General features: G+C 34.5%; 1 protein-coding gene across 5 annotated transcripts in view; it reads right to left on the reverse strand.

The window, feature by feature from the left end:
• LOC127874725 (lysophosphatidylserine lipase ABHD12-like) overlaps positions 1-18,512 on the reverse strand; it is a 43,303-nt gene extending 24,791 nt beyond the window's left edge. The window contains exons 1-13 of one of the 5 annotated variants that reach the window (XR_008047063.1): positions 18,354-18,512; positions 14,704-14,828; positions 14,303-14,408; positions 13,662-13,775; positions 11,709-11,785; positions 10,938-11,067; positions 9,845-9,882; positions 9,225-9,304; positions 7,906-7,988; positions 7,051-7,129; positions 4,219-4,346; positions 3,716-3,813; positions 3,142-3,674 (exon numbers count right to left, since the gene is read on the reverse strand). Coding sequence is in view for 2 of the 5 variants with exons in the window: in XM_052419269.1 (XP_052275229.1) it covers positions 3,777-3,813; positions 4,219-4,346; positions 7,051-7,129; positions 7,906-7,988; positions 9,225-9,304; positions 9,845-9,882; positions 10,938-11,067; positions 11,709-11,785; positions 13,662-13,775; positions 14,303-14,408; positions 14,704-14,828; positions 18,354-18,466 (1,110 nt within the window). In the remaining 3 variants the exon portion in view is untranslated. Of the gene's footprint in view, positions 1-3,141; positions 3,814-4,218; positions 4,347-7,050; positions 7,130-7,905; positions 7,989-9,224; positions 9,305-9,844; positions 9,883-10,937; positions 11,068-11,708; positions 11,786-13,661; positions 13,776-14,302; positions 14,409-14,703; positions 14,829-18,353 lie in introns of those variants that run through there. The other 4 variants (XR_008047064.1, XR_008047065.1, XM_052419270.1 and 1 more) reach the window with 4 other exon arrangements.
• Positions 18,513-19,309: the final 797 nt, after the last annotated feature.

The raw sequence follows: 19,309 nt of genomic DNA on the forward strand, positions 1-19,309 counted from the left end.
AGTCTAAAGCATCTAAACTTATCTATTCCACAGCACATCATAATCTTTATCATAAAATGGTGATCGCAGATTAAAGCCTGCATCGAATATACGGCATGTAGATGTTATTTAACCTGTATAAATGGTGCATCATTAAAGGTAAATGTATACTGCTACAACACGATTTTTTTGGTGTTTTCCCAAATACAAATTCATGTCACTTATATAGCGCAAAAATTAGTATAAAAATATTCTATTGCGCTTCACAAACACTGCACATTGGTTATCCGTGAAAAAGATTAAACAAATGAGTTTTAAGTCATGATCTAAAACAGCCCTCATTGTCAATGATTTTTAAGTGGCTTGGTAGATTGTTCCACCACTTCGGGCCAACAACAGCTAAAGATCTATCCGCCATCTTAGTTCGCCTCCTGGGAATAACAAGATTACAGTCACTTTGTGATCGAAATCTATACCGACTGCTTGCTGGGACAGACATTTCTTGCAAGTAACCAGGAGCATAACCATGGACAACACGAAAGACCATAACCAGGACTTTGTACATGATTCTAGCTTTTACTGGTAGCCAGTGGAGTTGTTTCAAGAGTTCAGTACTTGGATGATCAAATGACGCATTCAGGACCACTCTTGCGGCATGATTTTGAGTCCGTTGAAGCTTTTGAATTTGGTAAGCTGGTAGATCGGTGAATAAACCATTGCAAAAGTCAATATGGGAATGTACAAGACCATGCACTAACACCCCCGCTGACTTTGTGTCAAATGCCTGCGTATAGCTTTTAAATTATGCAATTGCATTTGGGCAATTTGGCACTTCTTCGTGATGTGAAGGTCAAGGTTAAGAGTGTTGGTCATTGTAACACCAAGATCTCTCACACGGTCTACTAACTTAACCATGCATCCTCCAACACTCACACTTGATATGGACATTTTAGATAATTGTTGCCTTGTGCCGTATAAAATGATTTCTGTTTTTGATTGGCTCATTTTCAGCTTGAAAGTTGTCATCCAGTTTATAATATCATTGAGACTCTTACCCAGTTAGACAAATACGTTATCAAAGAAATTCAAACGATAGTTGCGCTGGTAATCAAGGCGATGTGAAACTAAAAGCCCCACAGGCACGTTTTTTAGACCTGTGTTGGTCTGCAATCCAGTTATTCAGGCGCTATAGATTATTGCATGTTTCTAAATTTGCGGTTCTTTAACTAAACAGTTTCATTTGATGACTAGTTTATATATCATATTTTATAGTATTCGTTCTATATATGTCATAGTGGTATAGCACAATTTTTATTTAATTAGTTTTGTTCGCCAATATAAAACTACTTATTTAATTATTTTTTCACCAATATAAAACTACAAGTATATTAATTCATGTTTTATTACACGAGTCAGCGTCAGCAGGATTACATTTACGGGTGTGAGGCATGTATAGATACTGCATGGAGGGAATAAGCGAACGCAAAAATAAACCCTGGAATGTTCTAGTAAAGTAAATAAACACAATTGTTAAAGCAGTTAACTAAAACCGCATATCACATATGGACAATAGATGCTAATCAAAGTCATCGAAATTCTTATCTATAATAATATAATCATACAATCAAAATCTACCAATCAAATTATTATTCACAATAAAATGTTCACATACTTGAAATTCCCAAAATTAACAAGTAACTCGTACATAATTTTACAAATAAATGCGGGGATTTCTGAACGTTGCTACCACAATTAATGACAAAACTCAACTTGTTATTAAATGAAATAAGTGAAATGGCAACAATATTTGAAATTAAATGTAATCAAATACAGTATAAATACAGTATAAACAGATAAAAAGGTTCTTATCTGCGACTCTACCTTATTTTATTTCAAACATGCCGTCACCAAAGACAAACAACATAAGAGCTCAGACATATCTTAACAGATCTGTTATGCCTCATGTTCCACATGATTCAACTACAAAGATTGAGGACAAATGACTTCAATAGTCACGTGACACTTTTAATAACAAATGCTCATTGTTGTTTTGCAGACAGCCAATTGTTGGTCGTAACAATACTTATTTTAAGATTTTCAAATTATTTATAATGAAATAAACATGATTTAATTAATTTAAAACATCCATATTTTCTCTTTTTAACATGTTATATCAATTAAACTATAAGTTACAGAAACTCAAGCCCCATTCAGAAAAAGGCCATAACTCAGCTAAAACTGGTCACATTCAAAATTCATTTCTACACAATCATCTACACATAATTAGGTAATTCAACAGTGAAAGTTTGAGCCAGATTCACCCAGTACATGTAGTTAAGGAGTTTAACACAAAATTAGAGAAAACGTTCTGTGAAAACGTGTTGCAGATAGAATTCCTTTCTTTACGACCATCTAAACATTAAGATCATTCAACTGTTAAAGTTTGTGCAAGATAAAGTAATAAAAGAGGTGTTCAAATTACACAATATCAGGACAATACATTCTATAGTGGAAAAACAGACAAAGGTGAAGCTGAAATTCCTTTTTTTGGCAATCCAGTACACATTAAGGTCATTCGACTCAGAAATGTGCAAAGAAGTTAAAGAGGAGTTACAAAAAGTTTCAGGACGTGAACAAACACAAATGGTCATATTTTTTCCAAAACTCTTTGCAGCCCAAATTCAATTTTTAAGATAACTTAATACACAGTCAGGTATTTAAACTTTGAAAAAGATCCACCCAGAAGTTGAAAGGAAAATTCAAAACATAACTTGGGGACCTAGGATGGACAGACAAGTGCCATGCTTAATGCCTCCCACACTGTGTGTGTTGGGAGGGGGGGGCGGCATGCAAATGTATAACCAACAATAAGTAAAAAAATAAAATAAAGAATTTAACAAACTAGGAATATATTCCAAATGACTGATGGACATGTGCAAATAAAAGAAATATATCAATCAATTAAAACTATACATGCATTGTTTTTGCATTCACATTTATAAAGGCTTATACACAATTCATGTTTTAACAACGTGATAAATGTATGAATATAACATCTTAGGCAGTTTATTTTGTGCATAATAGTATGATTGTCGTTAAAATATAAAACAATAAAAGTTGTACAATAACTTGCATTTTAAATCAACACTTACATCAAATATATTATATATATACATTAGACACACACAATAACAGATCCATATTGTGATATACAAATGGTAATACTAATTTCATGTATCATGTTTTACAAGCATGTATATTGTAGCATCTTACCTGACAAGTATTGACTGAATTAACTACATAAAAAATTACCGGTATGCCATTGATATGCTAAAAAACTTGTTTCAAGGATGGTAAAATCAAAATATATAGACAGGCTCATATCAGCCAGCCAGTCTAAAGAAATTAAACAATTGATTATTAAACAAGAAAAACAACAACATTAAATATTAAAACAAAAATATTACCAAATTCCTGAGCAAATACAAAGCCGTTTAAACTTTCTATTTCCTATCACATGATATTCTCAGCGTCTATTTTCTATCAAATGGTCAAATCTGTTAGTTCACAAAGTCTATTTTCTATCACATGGTCAAATCTGTTTATCCCCAGAGTCTATTATCTATCACATGGTCAATTCTGTTTGTTTTCAGAGTCTATTTTCTATCACATGGTCAAATCTGTTTGTTCTTATGGTCTATTTTCTATCACATGGTCAATTCTGTTTGTTCTCAAAGTCTATTTTCTATCACATGGTCAAATCTGTTTGTTCTTATGGTCTATTTTCTATCACATGGTCAATTCTGTTTGTTCTCACATCTTGTCATGAACTTCCTGGAAAATCAAATCATTCATCACATATTAAAACTAATTATTTTTAACAAATTATAAAATATTTATCTGAATCAAAGTAAGGATTGTTAAAAAAGAATGCAAACACAGGTGGGCAACAAAATATATTTTATCGGAAATAAAAAAAGTTAAAAAGATAAGACAGATTGCCTTGAACATATATATTTCAGCTCAAATGCCTAAGGCTTTGAAATGCTCTCCTGTCTGTCTCCTGGGTAAAACCAGTACTTTGGTGTCTTTGGAAGATTTAAAGAATGCTCCGTAAATTGGGATCGAACCTTGATATGTTTATTTCTCTTACAAACTGATATATGAATAAGTGGCTTCCCAAAATGTCACAAGTCAGGGCCTTGGTTGGACTGCATACACACAATGTGAGAATCTCACCTGATAATATCTGGTAGCTCTGGGGCCATGAAGATCAGCTTGTGCCCATAGCCAAGACTGGCATTGAAGGGAACAAACTGAGCTGCCCCGAAGGAGTCTGGACGGGATGTCACGGCTGCCTCGTACAGCTGCAATAGAGACAACATAGCTTATGGAAAGGTTTAAAACTTGGATATTTATTGAAAGAAAAAAATAAAGGTTGCTTTGTTCTCCTTGTTCTGCATCAAAGTCAGAAAAGTAAAGAAATAATACCTGGTTTTCAATGAAAAAAATGCCCCCATTTGTGGCTTCAACTTGGTGCTTGTCAGTCCATTTAATTGTCATGTGTTAATCAGGTCAATTTCACAGATGTTGGTAGTTACAGTTGAACTGGAAGTGATTATAAGCAAAAAAGGTGTCAATATCCACTTGTTGTAGTAAAAGTTCCAAACTAAAGAGTTATTTTTTAAATTAAGATTTTACATTTTTATAAGTAATATAAGGTGTATGTAATGGCCAATGTCAAGTCTGCATGACAAGGGTATTGGTGAATTTCAACTTTCAAGTATCAACTATGTCAGAACTCTTTTTTTGCAGGGGAATAGGTACTGGGCATAACTGTGATATCAATTTACAAAGAAATAGCCCCTTCAAATTATTATAGTTTCTTATATTTTTTATTAAACCTTTCCCACTAAAAGCAAAGTGAAATGGCTGCAGTAACTCGCAGTCTGTTCAGGTTTTATGCTGTTTGTTGCTCATCCGTATCTAAGGGCTTGTAAATAGCGCCTTTAAAAGTTTAATCTTGGAAGAAAGGTCTTTAATTAAATTTAACTTTCTAAGGGACTACAAATTCGTTAAAATATGTTTCTAAGTGGTAAAGGGTTAAAATGAAGTCCAGAGTAGACCAAGGAAGGACGGAAATAAAGCTTTTTATATGCAAAGACTGGCATCAAATATAATATACGAGAAAATATAAATATTAGAATTCAACAATAAATTATATCAAACTTAATTAAATAGAGGATATTTGCTTGATTTGGTGGAATATTGATTATAATTCACAAGTGATCAAAGAAAATATTTTGTCTATGATTGAGAGTAAATTAAATTTGATATTCCACTAAATGAAATAATTTTTATTTTCATTTTATGCTTACAAATAATTTTTTGGTATTTTTGCTGAAATAATGACGTCGTACTCTCATGAAAATGACATGATTTCATAGTAAAACAGTGAAAATTATCAACAATTTTCATTTTTTTTATTTTGCTTGAAAAAGGGAATTATCTGTTTTAATTCAATGATATTTCTCTATTAACCAACAGAAAGCATAAAATAACTGATTTTTACAATAAATAAGTAATAATGAACAGATTTCATAATCATTTTGCCACATGAATGATGAAAGAGCGTACCGGATAATTTTGTGTACATATTGTGATTGGCTGTTTAAATTTAATGTCCTAAAGGATGCTGATGGATAAAATACTTAAAAAAAATACCCCTAGAATCATATTTCAAAATAGAAAGCAAAAGTTTTCCAGGCAAGAAAGTAAAAGAACAGCACCATCCTTGTTGTTTACAGAGAGAAGATGCACGTACAAAAGACAGACACTTAAGATCAATTGAAGACACTTAAGATAAATTGTATCCTTAAACACACCCACTGATACTATTGATAGTGAATCAAAGTTAGCCTCCTGACCGCACGACAATATCATACTAGTAATTCTTCATATAAAAATACCAAAATAAAACCACTCCCTTCACTGTTGTGTAAGTAGTTTATATCGTATTGTAAAATTAAGAGAATTAGTGATTAATATGAAGTGAAAATTTTGAGAAAAGTATTTATGACAAGTCAGGTTAAATTGATACAAAGTCAAAACAAGGGACAAAATTGTCACAAAACCAGGTTTTCAATTTGAAAAACAAGTATGATTAAGGGAGACAACTCAAAATGTGCATTGTTACCCCCTTGTGTAAGATTCAATCTTTTTTTACTCGTGGCGACCTAGATTTCAAATTGAAAAAAAAGTCTGATAAAGGGAGACCAAATCAAAATGTGCATTGTTACTGATTGTTCAAATTACCCCTCTTGTTTCAAAATCAATCTATTTTTAGTCGTGGCGACCTTGACCTTGGAGATATTGACATAATTCTTTCGCGCGACACACTGTCCAATAATGGTGAACAAATGTGCCAAATGATTTTAAAATCTCACAATGAATGACATAGTTATGGCCCTGACAAGCTCATTTATGGCCTTTTTTACCTTTGAACTCAAAAGTGTGACCTTGACCTTGGAGAAATCGACGTAATTCTTTCGCGCGGCACACCATCTAATGATGGTGAACAAATGTGCCAAATGATTTTAATATCTCACAATAAACGACAAAGTTATGGCCCGGACAAGCTTGTTCCACCAGCCCCCAGCCCCCCCGCCGACATTCGCCAATCTAATAACCATTTTTTTCCTTCGGTTAACCTGGTTAAGGAATCTTCATAAATTATTCATTTCAGAATAATTTTTATCAAGATAATTTGAGTGTACTTTTCAGAAATATAAAAAACTGCTTTTAAGAAGAGTAAAAACTTAACCTTATGGAACACATGATGTATGAAAACATCTCTACCCATAAAGACTTCCTTGCTTGAGCAAACACTTGATTGTATAGCCTGATATCATGCACATCATAAGTAAATACAATGCCACTTGATTGTATAGCCTGATATCATGCACATCATAAGTAAATACAATGCCACTTGATTGTATAGCCTGATATCATGCACATCATAAGTAAATACAATGCCACTTGATTGTAAGCTGTGCCTCATGCAGTTATTACCTTCACCCCGAGATGGAAGGGCACAATGACATCGTCTTCAGCATGCAGCATCAACAATGGTGGTGTTACATCGGCAATGCTGAAGATACAGGGTACACAGAATGTTAAGAGATATAGCTTTTGAATGACTAAGATTAAAGTTCTTTCCTTAGAATAAATATACACTCTGAACATGGAGACCTTCATAGCTGTTAGCATTACTTTTACTTTTTTAATTTTAAAATTTTAACATTACTTTTACTTTTATTAATTTTCTTATAGATTCTTAGAAAGATAATTAAGATAAACCTAATCTTCTTAGTTTTCACAAAATAGCTGTCCCAAGACAGCACCATTTTACTTTTCCTTTGATAGTGTCATGTACATTTCTATTAGTCATCTGATATAATGCCTGGGAAGACATAATGGATGGTGAATATCTTTAATAGTTAGGTAGTTAGTTAAATGCAGAACTTTTTAACCCTTTCCCCCATTAGAAGCAAAGTGAAAACGGTTATGTGCAAACAGCATAAAATCAGAACAGCCTGCGAGTAACTGGCAGTCTGTTCAGGTTTTATGCTGTTTACTGCTCATCAGTATCTAAGGTTTGGAGATGAAGCCTTTCAAACTTGAATTTAGTAAGAAAGTTCTAAAATTAAATTTAACGTTCTAAGGGACAACAAATGCCTCAAAATCATATCTAAGTGGTAAAGGGTTAAATATGTATCTAAGTGGTAAAGGGTTAAATACGTATCTCAGTGGTAAAGGGTAAAATACGTATATCAGTGGTAAAGGGTAAAATATGTATTTCAGTGGTAAAGGGTTAAGGAAAACAATCACAAAGCACATGAGTTCACTGCAGACAGACAACCTTACCTCTGGTCACTCTGAAAGTGGATGTCGTTGGCAGTGATTGTATCCAGGAAGAGCCAGTTGAACCAAGGGATCATCTTGAATGGCTAGAAAGACAAGAGGTAGCGATAAAATGAAAATGATAAAACATTCACACTATAAAAGGCAAAACAAAATATAATATACTTACTGACCAGAATCAAAGAAAAATATAAACTAGAAAAAAAAGAAAAACAATTTTAAAATGATTTACGAGTACAGACTGGTATTTTGTCTGGTTTTCTGGGGGATTAAGAACTGTTACAGCTATCATGGATGCATAAATAAGGTATTTATGTTTAAATATATACCAAACAAGTCCTGCTTTATCAGTATTTATAAATGAAAGAATTTTGTATTTAAATTGTAATGAAAAATGAGGGGAGGGGGGGGGTATTGTGGAGTGTCAACTTGGAATGAATAAGAACTATTTGGTAAATTGTTCGTAAACTTTGATTTTGGATGCAAACAAGATGTGTTTGTGAAACACAATGTCCCCCTATATGATGTATGACTTTGAAGGATGACATTGACCTTGTGAAGGATGACCTTGACCTTGACCTTTCCCCACTCAAAATGTGCAGCTCCATGAGATACACATGCATGCCAAATATCAAGTTGCTATCTTCAATATTGCAAAAGTATTCATAAGATAAGTGATTTGGGCCACATATATTTGACCTCTGACCTTGAAGGATGACCTTGACCTTGACCTTTCACCACTCAAAATGTGCAGCTCCATGAGATGCACATGCATGCCAAATATCAAGTTGCTATCTTCAATATTGCAAAAGTATTTATAAAATAAGCGATTTGGGCCACATGTATTTGACCTCTGACCTTGAAGGATGACCTTGACCTTGACCTTTCACCACTCAAAATGTGCAGCTCCATGAGATGCACATGCATGCCAAATATCAAGTTGCTATCTTAAATATTGCAAAAGTATTCATAAAATGAGCGATTTTGGCCACATATATTTGACCTCTGACCTTGAAGGATGACCTTGACCTTGAACTTTCACCACTCAAAATGTGCAGCTTCATGAGATACACATGCATGCCAAATATGACGTTGCTATCTTCAATATAACAAAAGTTATTGCAAAATGTTAAAGTTGGCGCAAACAGACCAACAGACCAACAGACAGACCAACAGACAGGGCAAAAACAATATGTACCCCACTACTATAGTGGGGGACATAAAAATTATGACAATATGAAATATGATAAGAAGGAACAGACTTTCAAAATGTCGTATTACAGTTATTAAACCTTAAACATAAACAGAGAACTGTAACCTACCGAAGCTAATGGGTGGTATTTAGCAGCATCTAAAATGTTGTTAAACCCAGACTCGAGAATCACCCCGTCTGGAGCCTCACCTGGGAAACATGAGCAGCAATTACGGGTAAAGAAAAAAAGCAAATAAAAACTGAATGTGCTAATCTTAACAAATTATAAAATACTGCAAGTCTATAATTTGATTTGGACCATATCATGTGTTTTGTTATTATTTTTTTTTACAATTTTGTTTTAGAAAATAAGCAATAGCCTGTAAACATCTTGTAAATATTGTGCAAAACAATAAAACAACATCAATCTTTTGAATAATTTCAATATCTTAAATACTGGTAAATTATCCAAGACCTAAACAGATGTGTTGATTATAAACAGCCACAAATGAGATACCTTGTTTCTAAATCAATGGCCACAAAGGAAAGTTTAATCTTACAAGATGCCGCCAGATTTCCCATCAGTTTATCACATGAATATTGAGAAAACATGCTTGCTATCCCACTAAATACTATTTACAATATCTTTAATTTTTACAGTCAGTACTTGCAAAATATGCATTTTAAAGTTAATTATAATGACAAACAGAGACATAATAATACAGTATATGCCGTTGTGCACTGACTTACCACTTCTGCTAATAATTCTGGCCAACTTTGTTGAAACTCTGAAGTCATGTAAAATAGGAACTTTATTGATCATATGTTCATTAAAGGAGTCTTGTCGTTCTTGATCATATATTGATATATGTACAAATAAAGTAACTGCAAATTACGGTAAGATCATATTCTGTCATATTGAAAAACTGGTAAGATATAATTTTTAATACAATAAAACCACGAATAATAAAATAATTAAGAACCTAGGTTTGACTTTTGCTCATGTGTGAAATGTTTTAACTAACATTATTTTCAATAAAATAATAACTGCTATTTGGTACTTTTAATAGTCAGTAAAAAAATGATAAAATTTTCACTGTTTAATGAAGTAAAAAACAACAACGAGACTCTAGTCCCTTGGTGCCAGTTTGTTAAATAAGATACATGTTTAATCACAAATAACAGTACCTGACATTTCAAACTAAATGAGGAAAGGGTAATTAACCCTTTCCCACTTATAGACAAAGTGAAAATGGCTGTGTGCAAACAGCATAAAAACAAGAACAGCCTGCGAGTAACTCGCAGTCTGTTTAGGTTTTATGTTGTTTGCAGCATACCAGTATCTAAGGGTTGAAAATGAAGACTTTCAAATTTGAATATATTAAGAAAGGACTTAAATTTAATTTGATTTGCTAAAGGACTTCAAACGTGTCAAAGTGCGTTTCTGAGTGGTAAAGGGTTAATTGACAATAACACAGATTTTTATTTGAATTATGGATTACATCTACATATTTTGTGATGATAAATAACTGACTGCCAGTATTGATCTTTAACACACCCCTACAACATAAAGAACACTGTCATCTTAACCCTTTCCACATCATAGGCAAAGTGAAAATGACTTTTGCAACCAGCATAAAACCAGAACAGCCTGCAAGTAACTCGCAGTCAGTTCAGGTTTTATGCTGTATGCTTCGCATCAGTATCTAAGGGTTGGAAATGAAGCCTTTAAAACTTGAATATAGTAAGAAATGTATTTAATTAAACTTTCTTAGTGACTACAAGAGCATCAAAATACGTATATAAGGGGTAAAGGGTTAAGCTATAATGCAGCAAAGCCTACCCAGTGCCTAAGGAGTGTCCCCAGATGTAGAGTGGTGACCTGCCCTGCCTCTCCCTCAGCCAGCGATACACAAACAAGGCATCCGCCACCACACCATCCTCTGAGGGACTGCCAGACGAGTCTCCATAACCTGCAGCAACCAACATCAAGGTTACCATGGTAACTGACAAACGTTTTTTGGATTTATATCCACACCCACTCAGGTTAACCACCAAAAAATACAATGTTTACATTGAAAAATTGTTTTATAAGGTTATCTCTGTAAAACAATAAAGCTTTCTGAATTGATGTAGACTTCCTTAATCAAGGCCTACATGTTGTTCAGTTAAAAAACTATTGTTATCAGAAAGTATATTTTCTCTTTAGACAAATAATTTATCATCACAGCTTGCATATGAAGTAGCAACAAGATATAGACTATCAATATAAGACAGATGCGCATAAATTAATTACTAGATGAGTACAGTAATGGCAATTGCTTTGAATCACAGACGATTTTGCTTAACACTCAAGCAATTTATAAAATGCTTTACCATAAAAGCTTGTTGGAAAGTCTTGCATAAGTTAACATTTACAATATATGAAGTTCATTTTGTATTCTTCTAATACTTAAACAACTAAACTAATTTGCTAAAGAAAAATTCATATTTTCTTTATAAAAAAAACTGAATAAAACAAACAAAGGAAGAATTGTAGAAATAACTTTTAGAGAGTGGAGCTCTGATAGCTACTAGTCATTGTATCTTATGTTCAGAAATGACTGCACCATACCTCTGTAGTCCACTGCTATGACGTGGAAGTCCATCTTAGCAAGCACCTTGTACAGACCCACCCTGTGCCACCCAGCCCTGGAAATACCGCAAATTAACATGTACATTTCCAATCTGATTCTAAAACTCTACATATTCATCTAAGATTATTTGCATGTTCTTAAAACCATGCATTCTTTTTATTTCACTTAAACAGATTTACTTCAGCCAAGAGAATTTCTTTTGTAGCAATAGCAGCATTAAAAAGTCATAAAAAAAAGAGCTGTCAGAGGACAGCGCGCTCGACTGTTCGAGTGCTTGACATTATAACGTAAGCCATCATGGGGAAATTGTTCATATTCAATAATTAATTAGACAATCTTTCAAATATAAAAAAAGGAAAAAAATAAAAAAAAATTTGGGGGGGGGGGGGGGGGGGGGGGGGGGGTTGAGAGAGGGTCGAATTTGGGGTGTGGTCATTTATAAGACGATCTTTCAAAAATAAAAAAAGGAGACAAAAAAAAATTCGGGGGGGGGGGGGGGGGGGGGGGGGGGGGGGTAGGGGTGGGTGAGAGGGGGGTATAATGTGGGGGGGGGGGGGGTATGGGGGTAATTTATTAGTTGATGTTTAAAAAAAAATGGGGGGGGGGGGATAGGGGGGGGTGGGGGTGAGAGGGGGGTATAATGTGGGGTGGGGTAATTTATTAGATGATGTTTTAAAAAAAAAATTTGGGGGGGGCGGGAGGTTGGGGGGGGGGAAGGGATTCTGGGTAGGGGCGTGGGGTATTTTTTGGGTGGAATCCATTGTGGTATTCAGGTAAGTGTTGTTTTGTCAAAGTAATAATAAAATGTGATCATAAATAAAGAAGTTTTGGCAATTTAAGCAAAATGTTCAATTATCTTAGTGTAAAAGGGGCCATAATTATGTAAAAATGCTTGATACAGTGGTCTGCTCTTGTTTATAGGTTGGGGTCATGTTGGTAAACAAGTATGCAAAATATAAAAGCAATATGTCAAAGGATATAGGAAATATTTGGGATAGTACGCAAACTTTAACATAGATTTATCAATAATATGCATATTCTAAGTATAAAAGGGGCAATAATTATGACAAAATGCTTGATAGAGTTGTCTGCTCTTGTTTATAGGTTGGGGTGATGTTGGTAAACAAGTATGCAAAATATGAAAGCAATATGTCAAGGGACATTGAAAATAGGAAAATAGTTGGGGCAGTACGCAAACTTTAACATTTGCTGCATATTCTAAGTAGAGGGGCCATAATTATGACAAAATGCTTGATAGCGTTGTCTGCTATTGTTTATAGGTTGGGGTCATGTTGGTAAACAAGTATGCAAAATATGAAAGCAATATGTCAAGGGACAAAGAAAATATTTGGGGTAGTACAAAAACTTTAACATTTGCACGCTAAAGCAGACGCTAACGCAGACGCTCACGCAGACGCCGGGGTGAGTAGGATAGCTCCACTATATATATTTCATATATAATAGTCGAGCTAACAAGAGCACCAAGATGGAACCTAGATCTATTGCCTTCATAATGAGATGTGGCTACTTTGTTTTTTAGTTATTATACTATGTTAGTAAATTAAAAACATATCACCCCCCCATGCATTAAAAACTTTGACCCCAAGTTCATGAAGTGAAAAAACTTCATAAAGGACCAGTGGACCACCTTATGATGTTTCATGCCAAATAATACATATCTTGGCTAATTTGTCATACAGAATTTTCTTAAAGTTATATCAATATATAGCTTATACATTGACGGATCATTCCTGTGAAATCTATCCAGCTGTTAAAGTGGAGATGTTGTTTGAATGAACACTGCTCGGCACACAAAAGGTGATGCAAACAGCTCATCATGTGCACATTTGAGCTAAACAAAATGAATTAAATATAATTTTAAGAGATTTTGTAAGGGGTTTAGTGGTCTGTTTAAGGTACATATATTTAACCTGGAGCCAGAGTTTCCATGCAGGTACAGAATGATGGGTTTAGAGTCGGTCAGTTGTGCCTCATAGCTGTCCGGGGAAAGATTCAAAACTCGAAGACTTTCTGGCAAAATGTGCCTGCAAAGAAACATTTCAGTAAGTTAACTACAAAGCATTTGTAGAAAATAAAATCACAACATCATGACAGTACGAGCTGAAATTGGTCACAATTGCCCTGCAAAAAAAATGTTAAAAGACACTTGAAAAATGCAGAAATGAGAGTGTAAACAATTGACAAAAACATTTCTCAATAAAGGTACCTATTTCAATGAGTACAACAATGTCTCATGCAATGAATTTTCCTTCAGTTTTTTTAATTAACCCTTCTCATATAAGAAGCAAAGTGAAAATGTCTTGCAACCAGCATAAAACCAGAACAGCCTGCGATTAACTCGCAGTCTGTTCAGGTTTTATACTGTTTGCTGCTCATCAGTATCTAAGGGTTGGAATTGAAGCCTTTAAAACTTGAATTTAGTAATTAAGGTTTTTAATTAAATTTAATTTTCTATGGGACTACATATGCGTCAAAATACATATCTAAGTGGTAAAGGGTTAATTAATTGGAGTATGATGTTCTTATGTTTTGGTCTGGGTCTAATACTTACCAGAGACCAAGTTTGATGTTCTGGTCTGTCGTGATGTGGAAGTTTCTGGTGGGCCACTGAACAATGATCTCTGCCTCTGAGTAGTCTATGAAAGGGGGCCAGCGCACTGACAAAGGAAACAGTGGATTAACTATATTGTTTATCATCATATCATATAAACCAATTTTCAAACAATAACAATAGTGATTGCCCAACACATTACGGTTGTAGTTCACAACTTCCCTTGTGAACCACTTTTAGTTACTGTTAACTATATAAATTAAACTTAAAATCCAGCACTCTTGGTGGGAAAATCTAATATTGCTAAAAATACCCTTATCCTAAAAATCCAATAAAGCCATAATTTGTCATGGTTCTACATGTGCTAATCAAACCATTGATTTCAATTTTTCAGTAATTACAGTGATTGAGGAAGATGACTTTGTTCTGTATCCATGGATTAGTCTTCACAAACACCGGGATGACAACATAGAACACCAGCGTTACTGTGGCAACTGTCTTGAGCAACTTCAGTATCACATGCTTGCTGAAAATACAGTAGTAACCAGTGCTCCAGCTAGGCCTAAATCGAAGGGCGCCGCGCCCTGCCCTCCCGAACCTCCGCCCTGCCCCCTCGAACCTCCGCCCTGCCCCCCCCCCCCCCAAAAAAAATTTTTTTTTTTTTTTTTTACATATGATAATTCATAAATCTCTTATTACATTGTAATTACTTTAATCCTCATTGCATACATTATATTTGAATGGTTTAATAATAATGGGAATAATACAATTATTTATAACATATAAATTAACATGCAATAGGAAGCATTCCAGAAACACCCGCGCGCTCGAACGTGCCCTTTTTACAAAATACTGAGCGTCGAAAGTGCCTTTTTGACAAAATACTGCGCGTTGAAAGTGCCCTTTTGACAACCCCCCCCCCCCTGCCCTTTTCAAATCCTAGCTGGAGCACTGGTAGTAACATATGTATTGTAAAATATTTTTAAACTAGAAATGGCGCGGCAGAGGCCGACGCGTATCCCCACGCCGAATGTTTGACCTAGGTGTGCCCCAGGGTTGGTAATGGGGCCATGCATAGCTGAGATTGACCGTATTGTCATAAGAGAAGTTCATCATCAATTAGAAGTGAATTGGTGTAGAAATGAAGAAGTTATAGTAAAAGGCAATTTTGGGTGGGTGTGACATATGTGGGCAGGGCGCCCCAGGGTTGGTAATGGGGCCATGCATAGTTGAGATTGACCGTATTGTCATAAGAGAGGTTCAGTATCAATTTGAAGTGAATCGGTGTAGAAATGAAGAAATTATAGTAAAAGGCAATTTTGGGTGGGTGTGGTCTATGTGGGCGGGGCGCCCCAGGGTTGGTAATGGGGCCATGCATAGTTGAGATTGACTGTATTGTCATAAGAGAAGTTCAATATCAATTTGAAGTGAATCGGTGTAGAAATGAAGAAATTATAGTAAAGGCAATTTTGGGTGGGTGTGGTCTATGTGGGCGGGGCCCCAGGGTTGGTTATGGGGCCATGCATAGTTGAGATTGACCCTAATGTCATAAGAGAAGTTCAGTATCAATTTGAAGTGAATCCGTGTAGAAATGAAAAAATTATAGTAAATGGAATTTTTTGGTGGGTGTGGCCTATGTGGGCGGGCGCCCCAGGGTTGGGATTGGGGCCATGCATAGTTGAGATTGACCCTAATGTCATAACAAAAGTTCAGTATCAATTTGAAGTGAATCCGTGTAGAAATGAAAAAATTATAGTAAATGGAAATTTTTGGTGGGTGTGGCCTATGTGGGCGGGGCGCCCCAGGGTTGGGAATGGGGCCATGCATGGTTGAGATTGACCGTATTGTCATAGGTGAGGTCCAGTATCAATTTGAAGTGAATCGGTGTAGAAATAAAGAAGTAAATGTAAAATAACCTAAAAAAATGAGTGATAATTTCTGACGCGGCCCCACCCCAACCCCTATAACTTTTGACCCACGGGTCAGATCAAAATTCCAAATAGTGCAGGGTCGCACATATGCTCATAGCTACCATGTGTGTAAATTTCAAGGTTCTAGTGCTTTTAGTGTAGGAGGAGATAGTGGCCAGGACGGACGGACAGACGGACGGCGGAGATCACCACAATATCCCCACCTTTTTTTCAAAAAGCGTGGGGATAATAAAACAGTATTTTTTAACAAGCCTTGATATGAGCATCCTAATGCAGGGTTTATTATCTGATTTTGGGGAAAGGGCTTGGCCTTTTTTGAGGGGAATGAAACTCGCGCGAAACGGTGGATTTGGGGGAAAATAATGAAAGTCTTAAATTATCAATTTAACATATTTTACTGTTTTTAAAACAAATTCAAGGCAACAGATAATTTAATTATGCAATATTTTTTTTATTTTCTACACTGGATCAGGTTAACTCATATAATTTAAGGTTTAAAAAAAAATATTTTTTTAGATATCATTGTTTTGGGAAAAATCTCTGCAAGAGGGGAAAAATTTGTCTAGGGGAAAGGGCTGAAATTCGACGGGTCTCAAAGAAAGGAAAAAACCCTGTCATGAAAACATGCCACGTGTGCCCTGCGTAGCTTCAGACCAGCAATGTCCCGCAGTTATCTTGCCCTTCATAGAAAAACATTTTCTTACCTCTTTACCACTTAGATATGTATTTTGACGCATTTGTAGTCTCTTTGAAAGTTACATTTAATTTAACACTTTTCTTACTAAATTACAAATTTAAAAGGCCTTATTTCTAACCCTTAGACAATGATGAGCAAAATAAGGCATAAAACCTGAACAGACTGTGAGTTACTCGCAGGCTGTTTTTGTTTTATGCTGTTTGCACATAGCCATTTTCACTTTGCTTCTGAGTGAGAAAGGGTTGATAATGGTAAACAGTATCATGCAGAAGGATAATATGAGCGTCCACATACTGCAGTTTGGACAATAACTTCACTTAGTTATGGATACTTTTAATATAATTTCTTGACATGAAGCTTTATAACATTAAATAAACAAAAGAAAACTTGTGCACATATTGCTTTTGTCTATACCTCTGTCAAAGCCATGTTTTAATGCGTTTCGTATACAATCATTATACAGTTAATTATGAGTTAAACTTTCGTTTCACAAGGTGTACGGTCGTTTCTCCCCCTAGTCTTTTCTCCTGCTAATACCCTAGTTTTTTCTCCTCCCAGTATATTTCATACTGGGGGGATTAATCTGCCACTTTTAACACTTCTATTGATAAACTTGATAAGTCACTGATTGAATTATCAATGTTAATTCAATCAGTGACCAATGAAGCGCATCAATAGAGAAAGGAAGTTTATCATTGCTTCATTTTCATTATTTGTCAATGAAATAGATTGAGTCTGTTTATGTCATTGCAACTTGATAATGTTAAAATTATTTAAACCGTCTTTGCATTTATTTGAAAGTGAGTATTTTTATGTTGTATCTTGTATCTTTTTATAATATTTAGATAAAATTTATACTACATAACCAGACTCAATTGTAAAAAAAATCATATACAGTCTTATTTGCATTTCTGAAAAAAATCCACTTGAGGACTTGAGTATATTTTTATGTTTGAACATTTAGACTTTAAAGCCAAAACTTAAAAATTATTAACAATAAAGTAACAAAGAATTATATTTCAAATAATTCCATACATAAATTTGAATTAATTATGTACCTTTATTTTTAAACAGCTTCTTTTTATTTACTAATTCCAAAGTATTAATGTCCAAAATGTAAAATGTTACTAAATTATTCAAGTGAATTATTTCTTAAAAGTTAAAATGCTTTAGATTTAGATCATACAATAAATGATAGCAAATTGAAATAAATTGCTAAATAGTGTGTGATTAAAATGTGTAGCAACACAAGTTTTGAATATTGATTATTAATTTTGAATTTAAAATAAATATTTCCAAATTGTAAAATAAGAAATTCAAAATGATCGTGAAGCAATGAAAGTCAAATCAAAACTAACTTGTTTCACGACACTGGGACTGGGCAGGATATGGACAGGATGTGGATCCGCAATCGAAAACGTACCTTATACTCCAAACAGGATACGATTTTTCACCCGATTGATTAGCTAAATTATTGGATTTCGGAGAAGGCTTTGTTTTGCTGTTTTTCTGTGGTGACCTTTGTCGCGGAGGCATATTTTTACTACCTGATTTTAATGTTAAAATAGTCAATCAGTTGACTGCCTTAGAAAGTTTTGTGTTGTTGTGACAGGAAGTTATTGACTGCATTCTCAATAGTAACCTAGATTTTCATTGGACCATTCGTGGTTGTATAACCAATGAGTTGTCAGATAACAAGGCTGTGTATTTCTCGGATAAGACTTTTTCCCTTGTATTCCCCGTAATTTATTCATTGATCACACACTGAAATAGGGGCCATAATAATAATAAAAAAAAATATTTGACATAGTTAATTTTCACAAAATCTTACCTGGGACTTGTTCACAGATTGGGGCATTTTTTAAAGTTTGTTAGTACACATAAAAGGAAAGCAATTAACCTCAAGGACAGTGCCAGTTTTGACCCATGTAGTCTGGTTCCTAGCTTTGATTGTAAACATATGCGAAAACAAAGGGGCAGGTAATCCAGACTATGACCCAAGGGGCATGCTTAAAATAAACTTGGTAGAGAACCATCATACAATGTTACATGCTTAATACTTAACTTGGCCTTGTGGTTTTAGAGATAAACTTGCGTTGACACAGATTTTACAAATTTTCACTTTATTATAGCTTTGTATAAAGTTTATACAAAGCTACATTTATATATATATATATTTATTTGTTTATTTATATAAAAATAAAACAAGTGACCCCCAGGAAGGGGTCAGCTCTGACCCATGGTGGATGATTTTAACAAACTTGCTTGGGGAAAAGATGCGATTTTACATGGGCCTTTACGGTATATAGAGATTCTTTTAAAGGCTCTTTAATCTTTATAAATATAAAAGGGAAAGAATAAAGTAATTTGAACCACAGG

The sequence above is a fragment of the Dreissena polymorpha genome, chromosome 3 (genome assembly GCF_020536995.1).
Source record: "Dreissena polymorpha isolate Duluth1 chromosome 3, UMN_Dpol_1.0, whole genome shotgun sequence".
Classification (NCBI taxonomy): domain Eukaryota; kingdom Metazoa; phylum Mollusca; class Bivalvia; order Myida; family Dreissenidae; genus Dreissena; species Dreissena polymorpha.